Raw genomic sequence first — 17336 nt, 5'->3', positions numbered from 1 at the left:
TCCACTCATATACACCAGTGATAGCATTTTACATCCACCCCCAATAGAGGCAGAATCTGAAACACAGAGATTGCGTCTCATTTATGCTAAGGCCCTTTTACATTCCTCTGGCAAAGTAAAGAACCCTTACACTGTAACTCAGAGGTAATTTAGACCCTTATCCATAGTTCAAGATTATGATAAAAAAAAAGAACCTGTAAAGAAAGGGGTATATCCATCAATACATCACATCGACCAATAATTTTAACAACAGAATAGCTGGCATATTGGAAATCTAAGTACTAGTTTAATCAGCAACAGGCTGGTCACACAGGTTTATCTTTCCAGATATCAACCTGGACAGGACAGAGGTTACATTAGTTCAATTATACATGGTTTAATGATCAACTGAATCCATTTGCCTTTTCTGAACCGAACAGGCATATATATAGGCTAAATTCTTCGACCTAGAACCACCATACAGGGAAAACATCTCTGTTCAAAACTACCCTAGGACATTGGAAACAGACACCATGAAAATAACCCTCGTCTTTCTTTTCATTGCCCCTTTTGCTATTTCAAGTAACATTGACAAGGACTACTCTTCCTTTGATTCTGCACCTCCTGAGCCAAACTCAAGATTTGCCATGTTAGATGATGTGCGAATTTTAGCTAATGGGCTTCTCCAGCTTGGGCACGGCCTTAAAGACTTTGTCCACAAGACCAAGGGGCAAATGAACGACATCTTTCAAAAACTCAACATTTTTGACAAGTCTTTTTATGAGCTCTCACTGCAAACCAATGAAATCAAGGTAGAAGAAGAAGAGCTCAGAAAAACAACTTCCAGATTGCAGGCCAACAATGAAGAGATAAGGAATATATCCCTCGAGCTGAACTCAAAGATTGAAGACCTATTACAAGACAAGATCCAGCTTCAAGAGAAAGTAGGGGGGCTGGAAGAGAAAGTAATTAAATTAGTCCACATCCAGCCTAAAGTTCAAGAACCGAAAGAAATGACTTCACTCAAAGTAAGTAGACTTGAGGAAATCCAGAGAGTAGAAAGCCAAAGTAAATCGGAATGCTATTTTAGGGAGTGTTACTCTGAAAGCCATGTTTCCTCCACACATTTCTAGAAGCAGTAATATGTATTTTGAGAAATAAGCTTTGTATATTAATCTGGAGACTAATAGTCTTGCAGAAATCAATTCAAGTGTCTTATTATGGGCCACAAAATGTCATCAGTTTTAAAGCATAAATCCCCAAAGAAATCAGTGAGGAAATATGCTTGAAAACAGATGGAATGATATGGCCCTACATATTTTGTTCTGCACTTAAAAAAAAAATCAATTTCAAAGTACACTAAACCATAATGGTAAACCCTTTGGAAATCAGATTAACAAAACTACAGCACAATACAGTTCATTGCAAAATGGTGGTCTATGTGAATTCTGATAGGTTTAATGTTTATAAGATTTAGTAACATTTATTTAAAAAATGAACTTTAAAGAGGGGCTATCTATCTATGGTACTTATATGGTCCCCATCACCACAGTACCTGAGCACCTCAAAATTTTAAATATATTTATCTTCACAACACCCTGGGAGGTAAGGCAGTCCCATTATCCCCAATTTACAGATGGGAACTGAGGCACAGAAAGGCTAGGTGACTTGCCCAAGGTCACACAGAAAACTCATGGCACAGCAGGGAAATTAACCCAGGTCTTCCAAGGCCTAACCACTGGAGCATCATTCCTCTCTACTGGCCTACTGGTATGTGTTATTTATATAGTTCAATTAAAAACACAAGACAGCTCCACAAAAATTCATTCTTTGAATCACCTACAGAGTGGGATTAAAGTGTTTGAAATAAAGGACCAAATGAAGGTCTCTGAAGCTGAGAGCAGTTTTGCTCAAGTAAGAGCTACATAAATTTGATCCAAAATTGGTGTAGATACTCATTGCAGAGGAAAAGAGAGGATTCTGCCTCACAAGATAGGACAGGGAAGGCAAAATAATGGAAAACAATAACCATTGTGCAGTGGTTTTGCCTTTAAAAACTGACACCGATAGAAAAAGATTGGGTTGAAGGCTACTTTTGCTAAGGCATTAATCTGATCTTTCTAACACAGAATGAAAGCTGTCTTTGATGAAGTTCCACTTTTTTCTCCTCCAGAATTTTGTACAGCAACAGGACAACCACATTAGGCAACTTCTCAAAGTTGTACAAGAACAGCATGCACAACTTGATAAACAGCACAATCAAATAAAGGAGCTGGAAGAGAAGGTAGAGGAACTAGTTATCTGAATACACTTCTCCTTTCCAGAATTCATTCTGATTGTCTGAGATACCTAGGGGTGGAAATAACCCCAGGGGCCAAAATGCAAATCTTGGGACACAATCTTTTTGTGGGTGTGCAACTGCTAAATGCGACAGAACTGTTGTGGTACTGTGGTATGTGTTTGGGGCTAGGGCACAGGAATGATGAGTATAAAGTTCTGCACCATGGACCATAAAACCCAAGTGGGGCATGTTTGGGGATTGTAACTTTTCTCATTTTGTTTAATTCTCTAATTACCAATCTCACTGTTCTTCCAACTCTGTCCTTTCTCCTGCCTCCCAGTGTTAAGTTATTTTCCCTTTTTCCTCCTCTCCGCTGCTATATTCATTTCAACACAGCACCATGCCTCTGCACTAAAATGTTTAACCTCTGTTACCACAGCTATGGGTACAACTGACATGTTTTTGAAATTGATATGCTCCTATTTAATTTCACTCCTCAGAGCAGGCCCCAAAAGAAAAGAGTTTTTAATGCAGGGCCCAAGGGCTCCATAAACTCTCTACAGGTTGGGACTAGTTGCCTGAGTGGTGTTATTTAGGTGCCGACTTAAGTTACCCCTTGGGGGGAGGGATAGCTCAGTGGTTTGAGCATTGGCCTACTAAACCCAGGGTTGTGAGTTCAATCCTTGGGGGGGCTACTTAGGGATCTGGGGCAAAACCACTACTTGGTCCTGCTAGTGAAGGCAGGGGGCTGGACTTGATGACCTTTCAAGGTCCCTTCCAGTTCTAGGAGATGGGATATCTCCATTTAAAAAAAAAAAAAAAAAAAAAGTCCATCCACTGATCAAGATACATGTCAAATGGACAGGTAAGCAAATTGGCAGCTTATCTCAGTGAAGGAGTTTCATAGACCAAACATGAGTTTCAAAGAGGCATTATAGATTCATAAATTCTATGGCTGGAAGGGACCTCAAGAGGTCATCAAGTCCAGTCCCCTGCTCTCACAGCAGGACCAAATACTGTCTAGACCATCCCTGATAGACATTTATCTAACCTACTCTTAAATATCTCCAGAGATGGAGATTTCACAACCTCCCTAGGCAGTTTATTCCAGTGTTTAACTACCCTGACAGTTAGGAACTTTTTCCTAATATCCAACCTAAACCTCCCTTGCTGCAGTTTAAGCCCACTGCTTCTTGTTCTATCCTTAGAGGCTAAGATGAACAAGTTTTCTCCCTCCTTCTTATGACACCCTTTTAGATACCTGAAAACTGCTATCGTGTCCCCTCTCAGTCTTCTCTTTTCCAAACTAAACAAACCCAATTCTTTCAGCCTTCCTTCATAGGTCATGTTCTCTAGACCTTTAATCATTCTTGTTGCTCTTCTCTGGCCCCTCTCCAATTTCTCCACATCTTTCTTGAAATGTGGTGCCCAGAACTGGACACAATACTCCAGCTGAGGCCTAACCAGAGCAGAGTAGAGCGGAAGAATGACTTCTCGTGTCTTGCTCACAACACACCTGTTGTTGCATCCCAGAATCATGTTTGCTTTTTTTGCAACAGCATCACACTATTGACTCATATTTAGCTTGTGGTCCACTATAACCCCTAGATCCCTTTCTGCTGTACTCCTTCCTAGACAGTCTCTTCCCATTCTGTATGTGTGAAACTGATTGTTCCTTCCTAAGTGGAGCACTTTGCATTTGTCTTTATTAAACTTCATCCTGTTTACCTCAGCCCATTTCTCCAATTTGTCCAGATCATTTTGAATTATGACCTTATCCTCCAAAGCAGTTGCAATCCCTCTCAGTTTGGTATCATCTGCAAACTTAGTAAGTGTACTTTCTATGCCAATATCCAAGTCGTTGATGAAGATATTGAACAGAGCCGGTCCCAAAACAGACCCCTGCGGAACCTCACTTGTTATCCCTTTCCAGCAGGATTGGGAACAATTAATAAACTACTCTCTGAGTACGGTTATCCAGCCAGTTATGCACCCACCTTATAGTAGCCCCATCTAAGTTGTATTTGCCTAGTTTATTGATAAGAGTATCATGAGAGACCGTATCAAATGCCTTACTAAAGTCTAGGTATACCACATCCACCGCTTCTCCCTTGTCCACAAGACTTGTTATCCTATCAAAGAAAGCTATCAGATTGGTTTGACATGATTTGTTCTTTACAAATCCATGCTGGCTATTCCCTATCACCTTACCACCTTCCAAATGTTTGCAGATGATTTTCTTAATTACTTGCTCCGTTATCTTCCTTGGCACAGAAGCTAAACTAACTGATCTGTAGTTTCCTGGGTTGTTTTTATTTCCCTTTTTATAGATTAGTATATTCAAAATCTCCAAGAACATTTATAAAACACTTTTCATATTGTACTGTACACTGATTACTTCAAAAGATTAAATTGACAATAAAAATGGGTACAGTACTTTGGATCGTTGAACTAAGTATATGACTTTTGATTATAATTCCAAGATGCTTGGGAGATCAATAATACATAAATATGCTTCTTTTCAGCTAAGCAATACAAGTTTCCAAGAAAACACAGAGAGTTCATTTTCTCTGAAGCAAACTGAACCAAAGATCATTCCCCTTCCTTCACATAATTTCACAGCTCCAGTTCAGGAATTCAATGGTAAGATCATATAATGCTTTAGGTATGACTGTGTAACGCATTGTATTGGCAGTAGTGCATATGCGTGCATGCATGTGCTCATTGTTAAATGGTCAGATACAGGAGGTTTTTACCTTTCTTTTTCTAGTTTCTCTATGAAGCCAGTTCTTATGAAAGGGGATGGGTTTTCAACTTTGGAGACTCGAGTCCTCTATTTAACTACATAAAAGGTGCAGCAGTGCACATTTCCCCACACTGCCCCACAAATTTGCCTCCACTTTCACAAAGTGGGACAACTTCTAGGGTTGAAATAGTCCGGTCTCGGTAGGCAATTCAGTCTCTGACCTTTCCCTGGGTTACATTTTGTATCACACATACAAGGCAGTACCTTTACTGTCAGTTTTGATGATGCAGGCATTTGTCCATTTGGAAATGGACTGAGACTGGGATTGACAGGACTTGGATTAGATTTTTAAAGCTGATCAGCATTTTTAGACTTCAGCAATAGTAACGTTTGGGAATTCAGTCTAATTCAAACAACCATGATTAGAACTTTGTGGAGAAAAGAAGTCATTATGTCCAACGGTCTGTTCTTAGACTATCCCTTTTGTAAGATTATCTAAATTGAAACCTTGCCTAATTGAGCAAACACCAGCTGCCCAACAACCAGTTGGCCACTTTTCCGCTGACGTAATTTTTAGCCCTCAGAATTTAATTTGCCCATTTCACAGAAGGAACCGTCGTAAAAGAACACTACTGCTGAACTAACTATTCCAGCTTCTGTTTTGTTCCAAGAGGCTCGAAAAAGGCAATTACCTTTGCAGTGTTGGATTGTGTCCTTCAAGCTTCTTAACTGCAAAAAGATATCTGTAATTCTTTAATTATTGCTATTCCAGGTGTTGCTACTGATTGCACTGCCCTTTATAAGAGAGGTGAACGGACGAGTGGCATTTACTCTATTAAACCCAACGGCTCTGAAGCTTTTAATGTCTATTGTGAAATGCAATCTGGTAAGACCAGCTACACTAGAAGCAGTATAATTCTTCCTTTACCAGTTTACTGATAAACTGAAATGTGCTTACTGCCCTAAAATGTACACAACCTTACAGCAGACCACCCACAAGGTTGTCATCTATTATATAACGCTGACTGCAGCCAGTGGCATTTCCGAATTCGTCCCTATTTTTCAAAATACCACAGAGAATTGAAGAAATCACTTCCATTCTTTGTTCAGTCCATTCTTCAGTATAAGCAAGAGGCAAATCCATTAGCCTCTGCGGGAAATAGCTTTTAATTCTTACAGCCGAATGACCACTAAAAAGCAATGATTACTAACACTGTATTACAAACAACTAGTAACTTTTCTAAATTAAACCAGTTAATTGCATAACACTCACCATGGCCAGCTAACAGTGGTTATGCTTTGAATAGTTTGACACGCATTCTTTATAAGTAAAAAAAGCAACAGGACTTTTTGTGGCTTTTTACAGATCCAGACTAACACGGCTACCCTTCTGATACTTGATTCTTTATAAGGTTATTCTGGGGTACAGAATTGCCATGAGTTTATCCATGCTAGCACATTTCAATTAGTTTGTCACCAGTCAGTGACCATGTTGGATCTAAACAAGGATTGTGTTCATGCACAACATGGTTGATACACACATAATAACTATGGCAACTACCGATGGTATATCTTTGCCAGCAGCCTACGCTGGTATCTGCTTGTCTTCCTGTAACAAAGTCATAATGCTGTTATTTCGTGGTACACACGCATGTGTATCACCAGTCTGGCCAGTTGTCCTTCCTCCCATCATATCAGACCACAGCACAGTGCCTCTCAGACTGGCAGTGCTGCTCTATGTAAGTGTCCTCTTGGCTCCCTGATCTCTGGCACAGCTGCCTAGAGTTTCTAAGAATACACTGATGCAAACATAGTGAGGTATGGTGATATGTTTGGATGTGCAAACATGGTTGGCCTGTGGTTTCACTGTGAAAAGAAGCTGCTGAAGGGTCATAATTCAACCATGTTTGTTGTAACTGGGTCAGATGAGGGTGTCATGACCTGGTTACTTCAAAAAACAAAAAAATCAGTCACGCTTTATACGAATGTTAGCATAATATCCTAAGCAGTCAAGAGCTACCACTTAAGAGAATTTTGTTGACTGTAAATGGTATTTATAAAATGCCCAGCAAAACTACTAACATGGAACAATTAAATCTCTTTTTATCTATTGCTCTGCTCTTGTCAAAGTCCAAACAAATGGTTCAAATGACCTACCAGGTTTATGTTTTCCTTCCCTTTGTCATTCACAGACAGCTCATGGACAGTCATTCAAAACAGAGTTGATGGATCACTAGATTTCAACCAAACCTGGGAGAGCTATGCAAATGGTTTTGGTGATCTCAAGGGTAAAGGCACTCTTTTTGCTCCTTTATTTTTTTATAGGCTGTTAGCTGCTTTCAGATGCTGGAATCTTGGATGAATCTAGCGCATTCACACACCAGCAGGCAGAAACAAGCAAACCAGTCTGAGCAGCTCATATAGCTAATGTGAGACACTGTCTATGGCATACCAGGAAACATAAGGCCCTGAATTCAGCAAAGCACTTAAGCAGGTGCTTACCCTTAAACGTACTCAGAAGCTTTGCTAAATCAAGACTAAAAAGACTCATTTCAGCTTTAAATGTTATTTTATTTATTTAGATTCTGCCCTTTTCAAACTCCCCACCCAAAGTTCTAGGTTTCCGTGATACACATTTCCGACCACAAGAAATACACAGTAAACAGCGGCAAAGTAAGCAGCACTTCTTCCTCCAACCATACCATGTAAAAAGCAACAGAGGGTCCTGTGGCATCTTTGAGACTAACAGAAGTACTGGGAGCATAAGCCTTGCATCTGAAGAAGTGAGGTTCTTACCCACGAAAGCTTATGCTCCCAGTACTTCTGTTAGTCTCAAAGGTGCCACAGGACCCTCTGTTGCTTTTTACAGATTCAGACTAACACGGCTACCCCTCTGATACTTGACAACCATACCATGTTTACACTAAACACCACCACATCAATTGTTCAAGCTCAAGACACCATTAAGCTAGACAGTATTTTCCTCTCTACACGTCCAGTCTCCCAATCGTTGGCAGCCAATCATCTTACCTGGCATGTGAATGGTGAGGAAACACCCATGTTTATATTAGTGAATCATCAACTCTAAGACCATTTTTAATGCCAAGCATTGGCTAACAGCTTGCCTATCCAGCAGATTTTTCTATGCATCTATTAAAAATTACTTGATTCTCCTTTTACAGAAAAAAGACTCACCGTGGCAGGACTCAGGTGGCAGATTCAAGCCACCGATTTCCCAATCTACCCACAGAGCAGTGGGTAGACAGCAGCATGATATCAACTATTGCTTTCTTTCACATCTGCAACAGTGAAGAGTTGCTCCGCTCCTCCCTCTGGTGTTGGAGCAGTAAATAGGACTGAGGCAAGCATTTTCTCATGTAGGAGGATTTCTGCCTCTTATTTTAAGGAATGTGCCTTACTTGGTGTAGAATTCCCACATCCCATATCAACATAGGGTGCATTTTGTTCCACAGATCAGAAAAAATCATGCAAAGGATCATACAAGTATACAGAGATACCAATGTATGACTGTGGCCTGTGAAGGATTTTCTAACATGAACGTAAAAGGGTGGAGTGCTGCTTCTTAAAGTATTGTTCTGTATTTTTTCAAAAGAGCTTGTCCTTTGTTTCTTGAAATGTAGGTGGGCACCTTGCTTGTGTGGCATTCACATTTGGCAGTATTGTTTTTGTACGGGGATCAGCAATAGACATAGTAAGAAGTTGGTTCATATTCTGCTAAACGATATGTTCAACTATCAAAAAGTCCATGAAGGAGAAAAACTACTTAAATTAAATCCATTTTTTTAACATAAGGGCATCAAAATCCCAATTTAGGCCCACCACCACCACCCCCCCAACCACAAGTGAAATCCATTTCCATTACAATTAAGTTTTATATATGTCACTTGCTTCACTTATCATACTGTTTCAGTTACGCATTTTTTTTAAAATGTCTGGAGTCCCCTTTGCAGTCCTTCACAAGCGCTGTGAAAATTAGGAGAGGTTCCATTTCATTTATATATCTAGTTTTTATTGATCACAAGTGTGTAATTAAAAAGATGTAAACAAAAAGAATGTTTCAGGAAAAGATCAAGAGTTCCCAAGACTCATACTATTGATTTAATTAAGCAATGAATAAACCTTTTTAAATAATTGTGCTCTGTCTTAACTCCATACTAATGATATTCATGCAACCTGTCCTTGCAGGGGAATTTTGGTTGGGACTAGCGAAGTTATATTCCATTGCTAACCAAGCTGACTACATTTTACGTATTGAGCTGAAAGACTGGAAAGATAATAAACGTTACGTCGAGTACACATTCACCCTGGGAAGCCCAGAAACAGACTACACACTTCATCTTTCAGAGATCTCAGGAAATATTCCCAACGCACTGCCTGAACAAACAAAACTGAGGTTCTCTATGATGGATCATGACAATGCTACAAAGAGAGATTTCAACTGTCCAGAAAGATATTCAGGTACCAGTATTCGAAGCACATTAAAATTTCAGTTCCTTTGTTACATTAGATATAACTTCATGAATTATTGGGAATCTACCTATAATGGCTCAGCTGTCATGGATGTTAGAGATTGAAAAGACTAATTCATAAAATCTCTCCCCTGCAAATGAAGAACATAAAATAAAATAATAATTATCAGCACTTATATAGTGCTTTTTCTCCACAGATTTCAGAGTCCTAAGACACCACCTGAGCATTATTATCCCATTTCACAGGTGGGGAAAACTGAAGCACAGAGATGCTAAGTGACTTGCTCAAGGTCATAGAGTGAATTAGTAGCAGAGATAGAAATGGAACTCAGGGGTGAGTTCCTTGTTCATTTAAGTCAATAGGAGTTTTGCCACAGACTTCAATGGAGCCAGGAGTTCACCTCCCATGTACTGGGTCCTAGTCCAGCGCCCAGCTACTGGACTACATTGGCTTTCTACATGTAATCCCTTCTCATACAAAACAGAAGATGGACTGCATATTAACTCCACTCTATCATACGCAGCAGACTATAGTTAAGCCTGCAGCCAAGTTTCCATTTAAAGCCTGATTTTGGTCTGCTTTAAAATGTACAAAATAAGTCATATTCACCTCAAAACTGATAGCTATATCTAGGACAAAGGTAGAATTTTCCTATACATTTAAAAACCAAAAAACCAAAAGAGAGTCTCCCATTGACCTCAATGGGAGTTGGATCAGGCCTAGAGAAGCCTTATTTTGAAAATGCAGTCCAAATCAGTGACTAGCCTTCTGACGTCAAACAGGAAAAGTAAAATTTGGACTAAATGACACCAAAATATTGTTTTTAGGTGGCTGGTGGCACAGAGCGTGTGGGGAAACCAATCTGAATGGAAAATATATCAAACCAAGATCAGAAGGAAAACTGGAAAGGAAACGAGGAATATCCTGGAAGCCTCAGAAAGGAAGATTCTATTTGATCAAGTCAACCAAACTGATGATACATCCTATGGATTTAGAAAGTTTTGAGTGAAACCTCATTCTGATGTGTTTAATTGAACACATATTCACTGAACATTAAACATAACATGAACTAATAATCAGGGCTGAATGCCCAAATACAAGGCATTACATATATTCCATACTACTCAATGATACAACACGGAGGAGTCTGCTATGGTCTTATGGTATATTTTGAGAATATTATTATTTTTTCCAATATAAATATATTTCAAGTTCAAAACTACGTATGCATCCCCACCTTTGAACACTAGTGCCTAGAAACTGGATGTGTTTTTGATATTTTGGCAGACTGTATTGCATGTGGACAAGAATTTTCAGGCCAATGCATTCGTTTCTGGATTATGTAGAGGAGAATATTCAAAATGTTTCAATAAAAATAACAGACTGACAGAATTCTACAGAAAACATTTAAGTATTAGTTTTGAAGAAAAAAAGATTTTACTTTATAAAGTAACTTACTTTCATGTTAGACTCAAGTACTATAGTCTTGGAATGTGTCTATGCATGAATGAATTGGCAAATAATTCTGCATTTTATGGTACCATGTATTTAAATGTGAACATCCAGCTGTGCATCTTGAGCCAGATCTTCATTGTTGTGCTCATGCAACTATAAAAGCAGCACATCTGGAAATCCAAAATGTGAAACTAACCTTTTATATTATACTTTGTAGAATAATTATTAGGGCCTGATCCAAAGACTGCCATTAGTTTTTCGCATGGATTTCAATGGGCTTTGAATCAGGCCCTTAAATTACCTTTTGGTATTCCTTATTTATGGAATCAACTGGTGGACAAAGTGCTGTGTATGAAACAGACCGATTGCCTTTAATATAAATAGAAATCAATCCTGCAACCTGTACCTATGCAAGAAATCCCACTGAAGTCAATGGTGCAACTCAACTAATCACATTGGTAAGGACTATAAGATCCTGCAGGACCTTCAGTCACAATCCTGCAAACACAGATTTGCATAAATTTACTCAAAGGAGGAACCCGCAAAGATGGGACTATTCACATATTTACGGTTAAGCGTGTAAGTGTTTGCATGGTAGGAGCCGTAGAATGTGATTATTTTGAGTCATATTGACTTTTGTATCTTACCTAACAACTGTACTGTATGAATTTTGTAGCATTTTAACATCTGTAGCCATTAAACCCCCCCCACCTTTTTAAACTATATTTTGTCAAAATAAAAACAAGGTTGAATATAATTAGCAAATTTCAGAGAAACAATGAACTAACTAATTTAATTAGATGTCTGATGCTGTTGAAATGCACTCATTACAATCAAAGTAAGATGCTCAATCAAGAGAAACTGCACATTTGTACCGATGTACTGGAAATGTTTAGTTGTTTGTATGACACTTTAAAAATCAATAAAGAAGATTTCCAAAAAGAAACTAATATGTACCATGAATAAAAGAATTCTTAAAGGGTTAGTTTTCTGTGAGTTGGTTGAACCCATACAGAGGTTTGTCTAGTTCACAGAGGCCAAGGAGACCCACACCAGCTTAGAGGAAAGGTAGTCTGGGGATGAGGACAAGAACTGTCTTGGTGCTGCTTATCCTCTGTGCAAATCTCAAGTCCCCATCTGCCAACATCCTTGGAAGACAAGAAACAGCAGGGCTGTCTCACCAGTTTTTCCCACCAGCTTGTGCTGTTCCATCCTACCCCCAGGACTGGATCCTCACTCCCCTGTCCTGCCCCTTGTAACAATGCCTGAGTGATAAATCTACTGTACTGCTATTTAGACTGTACTTCGAAGCTCTCCAATTTCAGTGGTCTGGTGTTGGGTTTTTTCACCGCTAATAGACTAATCCAGAGACACAAACCAATTCACTGTCCAGTCAAGAAAAGTCATTACTTCCTGGTTAAGCCCCAGTCACTAGACCCATAGAAGACTGCCAAACATCTGGAAAAAAAAAAACAATGAGAAATGTCCTGCCCCTGAGGAGCAGGAAGTTGGGTCTGCAGAAAGATATATAAGCCATGGGAATTGTGGGATAGCATTGGCGGCCTATTCAAACATGACCTCAGCAACACATGCTTTAGCTTTATCCTCATTGCAAAGTGGGTGGTCTGAGACACAAATTTCAGTCAGACATAGGTACAGGGGTACCTATACTCTTGGACACGCTAGCAAGCATGTATTCTGAGGATCTAAATACATGTGTCAAGGGCTTTATGTATGGATGGTAAGATGGGGTTGGGCTAAAACACGTGTCAGACCTGCAGTTTAGATACACTTTCAATGGACTTCAGCACTAACTACTTCTAGCGAAAGAGCCCAAGAGTTCAACTCCTTGGTAAAAATCTTCTAGCAGGAGAGAGGGTCTTGACTGACAGGTAGAGTCCGATGTTTTAGAACCCCAACATCTGACCCTTAGTGTTCTATGATGAAGAATGTGAGATGGGTTTTCATCTCCCTACTTTCACTGCCTCCATCTCCTTTCCCCTCTATCACAGCTGCAAAACGAGCCCTTCCCCACCTCATCGGCTTCCTCCCCCACCCCCAGTCTCTGAAAGTGAGACTCTTGAGTGAGCAGCCCATCACCAACTCCTAATGGCCAGGCTTTGAGCTAACAGCTGGGTTCTGGAGCCAGGCCAGTTATGCCCGGCCCACAGCTGCCCAATGACTGCAGCCTTCCTGAATGAGGCAAGGGATGGAAAAGATTACGAAGGGGAGACAGGGCAGATCAGGATGGTCGGCTAGGAGAAGAATGAAGTAATTTGGAAGGGCAGAGAAGGACTGGCTCCCCCAGAAGAACCCATCCTCTCTTCTCCATAAAAACAGCATGTCCCTACCCAACAGGGGTATAGGGAGGATAAATCCATTAAAGATTGCGAGATGCTCAGATACTATGGTAATGGGAGACCATATAAGTACAATAAATGAAGTAGCTAAAGAATATACTTTCAGAAACAGTTTAAATGGGTAGCTGGTAATAAAAATATTTGTTTTATGCATACTACAAGGAACAAAAAAAGTTTTAGTCTTGTAATGTGAAATGCTGATGTTCCACATGATCTGTAGGATATTAGTATAATTTCAATGCAGGTAACTGATTTTTAATGAGCTTAATCGTTTGACTATCCATAGGATTTATATCTGAATATGTATCGAAGTGCTATGAACAGGTCAACAAAATATTTACTGTGAATATATTTAAGCAGTTATTAGAGATCTATGAAATGTTTATACTAAAATGTAATGCAGAGATGTGAACTGGTGAAATGACTCAGCAGAAAAGGACAGTCTCAGTCAGTAATGTATACTCTTCAAGGGTTAATGTTTATAAGAAAAAAGCAAAAAAGTTAAAATGGTCTGAAAGTAAAGACAGCAAATCTGTCCTCCAGCTTGGAGGGGAGCTATGGTTGGTCAAAAACAGTAATAATTTTCTGCAAGAATTTTTATTATTTAATCTTTTCCAATTTTGGGGGGGATTTTCTTTTATTTTTTATTTTTCACAGGAGATAAATGTTCTTTCTCCTTTTTCCCCTCCACCAAAAAGGGGGTAGAGGAGGCGTATGAGAGAAAAATGATAGGGAATCCAAAATACTGAAAACTGAACACACAACATTTTGTGTTTTGTTCTGGTGCAGTATTTTGAATGATAAACCGGTAATGCACTATGTAGTTCTGTTGACACATCAAAGGGCTGGGTTGAACCTAAAGCTGGTGGACATTTTTTCTTCTAAACATTTTTTTCAATTAAAAATAGCTTTTCAAATTATAGGAATTTTTTCTACTAAAATTTTCATACAGTCAAAGACATTTTGCATCAAAAAAATGTTTACAAGAAAAATTTTTGATCATCTCTAGGTCCAACCCAATCCTATGGCCCCTGAGCATGTGACCCTATCTTCCCAAAAAGCATTCTCTACCTTCTGCCTTCTGCTTTTACAGGACCTCCCCATGACACATGAGCAAAAGGAGGCAAAAGATGTGCTAAATTAACTCCCTGTTCACTGATACCATAGCCTCGATTTACTGACACAGTTGTAAAACTCATTTGGATTTGAGTTTCATTATGTAACTGAAAGACAGCTCAGGTTTATGGTTTCATGTTGGGACTGTGCTGAAGTAATTATGATTTTAACACAAAACCACATGAAACATGTGAGGTTGCAACTGAAATTTCCTTTGAGGTTTTGGGTTTGTTTGTAACCGAAACTCAAGCAAACCTCATACAGACTAAAAATGAAGACAGCTCGCTCAGATTGTAAGAAAGCCCACAAATTGCTGAGTTTTATGCAGCTAGGTCTACTAGGTTCTGCAAAGAACTGTTCTACAGCTGTTTATTTTTTGCCATAAGAATCTGACTCTTTATGATGTCTTTGGCACAGGGGATCTGATGCTGTGGCAAGTTTTGCAGCAAACCACACGATAAGCGTGGAAGGTCTGGACCTGCTGATCTCATGGGGATTACAATGTATTTCAAAATCTTACCTGTAAGTAGTATTTGGAATATACACATCCCTAGCAGGAAACTCCAGTATCTCTCTTGTAGGTCTAACTCTGCTATCTGGGTACAGTTTGACTTGCAGCAATTCTGGAGTTAGACAGTAATGAGGATTCTCTGGGGCTGGAGATATGTCTATCTTCAGCTGAGCTAAAGAAAAAAATATTTTTATTACAATAATTGAAAGAAAAATACAAATTCAATGGGCATATTAATACTGTTTTCTAGAGTGGAGAAGGGTAATATACTTGCCTTTCGCTTCTGAAAAATATCCTGAGAGTAAGCTCTATTAGCCTGTGAAATACAGTAACTCCTCACTTAAAGTCGTCCTGGTTAACGTTGTTTCTTTGTTACGTTGCTGATCAATTAGAGAACATGCTCGTTTAAAGTTGTGTAATGCTCCCTTCTAATGGTCGTTTGGCAGCCACCTGCTTTGTCTACTGCTTGCAGGAAGAGCAGCCCGTTGCAGCTAGCTGGTGGGGGCTTGGAACCAGGGTGGACTGGCAGCCTCCCTATCAGCTCCCCCTATCAGCTCCCTGCTCCCCTAAGTTCCCTGTGCAGTAGCTGCCTGCAGTTCAGCTGTGTCCCTCCCCCACTGCCATGTGCTGCTCCTGCCCTGCGCCTTGGAGCTGCTCCCTGAGACTCCTGTTTGCTGTGCAGGGGGGGAAGAAGGGTCGGGAGGTGTCAGGGCGTCCCCCCCACTCCTCCACCCCGTTTACCCCATCTTCCATAGAGCAGGGGGGACACAGGACAGGGCTTTGCTGGCAGCAGCTGCAGTCTCAGCAAACTGATCTAATTAACAAGGCAGTGTACTTAAAGGGGAATGCACATATCTCCCTCCATTCCTGCTGCCTTGTAAAGTGAGAGAGTTAACCCTTGAGGGCTCAGCCAATTGCTAGTTCATTATTGAGCAGAAAGGGAAATACCCCACCCTCTGACGCCTCCACCTCAACCAAGCTTCACAATCATCATCACTGTGTACCAGTATTAAATTGTTTGTTTAAAACTTGTGTGTGTGCGTGCATGGGTACACACGCGCGTGCGTTTGTTCGTGTTCTTTTGTCTGGTGAAAAATATTTCCCTGGAACCTAGCCCCCTCATTTACATTAATTCGTATGGGGAAACTGGATTCACTTAACGTGGTTTCACTTAAAGTCGCATTTTTCAGGAACATAACTACAATGTTAAGTGAGGAGTTACTGTAATTTACTAAGGGAAACATCTAGACACCCATCACTTGGCACTTGAAATACTAGACTGCATAATAAATATACAATCAGGAACTATCCTGAACTGCCAATGATATGGTTTACAATAGTAGGATTTTCCCATCTAGAAGATATGCATAGATTCTACGATGCCATAGTCCTGAGGCAAATGCACTGAAATAAAGGATTGGGGGGCACAGATGGGCAACAGAGAATGAGTAAGGGGAATCGAGTGGATGAATCAGGTGGGAGTTGTGAGGGACAGACAAGCAATCTTATAATATACAATCCAAAAAGGTTTCCTTCCAGCACTTTCCATCAAGATAGTTAAATACCTGTAATGGGTCTCAACCTCCGTAAAACGGAAGATGGTCTTCTCATATCCGCAAGGAACTTGTACAAATCTTCATCACTTAAGCGATCCCCTTCCTATTGTTAAAGAGAAAAAAATGTTTAATACAGTGCCTACATAAGAATGCAATTAGACAAAAAAAAAAAAAAAAAAAATCACCTCTTGCCTTCCTGCACCTGACTCTAAAACGTACTTTCTTGGAGGAAGATGATGAGAACATTAACAGGTTATGTTAATATCACGGGCCCTTCATTATGGGAACTGGATGACATTTTTTATTGGAAACTTTTAAAAATAAAAAATAGCCTTTTTCAGAAATCTCCCCAGCCCCAATTTTTTTTCTTGTTTTCATCAAAACAGAAAACTGAATTTTCAAATTATGAAATTTCAAAGGATTTCCCCCCCCTTTCTTCCCTCTACCCTTTTTCTCCTCTTTTTGCCAATGAACACAATAGAATTAATGATGTCTACGGTTTTGAAGCGGGTTGAGAGAGAGCAGGGAGAGGAGTTCCACTTTGTCCTTTTTCTTTCTTTTGCCACTTTGTAACTCTTCAAAACTTCCTCAGCTTTGGCTTGGGAGAAGTTAAAGTGGCAGAGTTACAATTTCACCTTTCCTTTTGCCACTCGGTAATCCTTCAAAAATTGAGGACATTTTCCAGAGCAGCAAAAAACATGCTAATACCACCGTGAACATCATTTTATTGCACTGGTGGCCAAAAAAAGGACAGGGGAAGAGGTTCGGGGGGATCAAAATTTAGAAAATGATAAAAAAAAAAAGTTTTCTAAAAAAACTTCAAACAAACTAAAAAAGTATT

General features: G+C 39.7%; 2 protein-coding genes across 6 annotated transcripts in view; one reads left to right on the top strand and one right to left on the bottom strand.

Annotated features, from left to right (window-relative positions):
- DOCK7 (dedicator of cytokinesis 7) overlaps window positions 1-17336 on the bottom strand; it is a 172089-nt gene that overhangs the window by 82706 nt on the left and 72047 nt on the right. For all 5 annotated transcript variants that reach the window (XM_054036949.1, XM_054036945.1, XM_054036946.1 and 2 more), the window contains exons 13-14: window positions 16505-16598; window positions 14949-15111 (exon numbers count right to left, since the gene is read on the bottom strand). In XM_054036949.1, coding sequence (XP_053892924.1) covers window positions 14949-15111; window positions 16505-16598 — 257 coding nt within the window. The remainder of the gene's footprint in view (window positions 1-14948; window positions 15112-16504; window positions 16599-17336) is intronic.
- Window positions 479-11953, top strand: ANGPTL3 (angiopoietin like 3). The gene is made up of 7 exons (XM_054036950.1): window positions 479-1007; window positions 2153-2263; window positions 4786-4903; window positions 5779-5892; window positions 7199-7294; window positions 9213-9485; window positions 10325-11953. Exons 1-7 carry the CDS (start codon window positions 513-515, stop codon window positions 10504-10506), a joined length of 1389 nt encoding a protein of 462 aa, XP_053892925.1. The 5' UTR covers window positions 479-512; the 3' UTR covers window positions 10507-11953.

This window comes from Malaclemys terrapin, chromosome 8 (assembly GCF_027887155.1).
Source record: "Malaclemys terrapin pileata isolate rMalTer1 chromosome 8, rMalTer1.hap1, whole genome shotgun sequence".
Classification (NCBI taxonomy): domain Eukaryota; kingdom Metazoa; phylum Chordata; order Testudines; family Emydidae; genus Malaclemys; species Malaclemys terrapin.
This window is presented reverse-complemented; position numbering and strand designations above follow the sequence as displayed.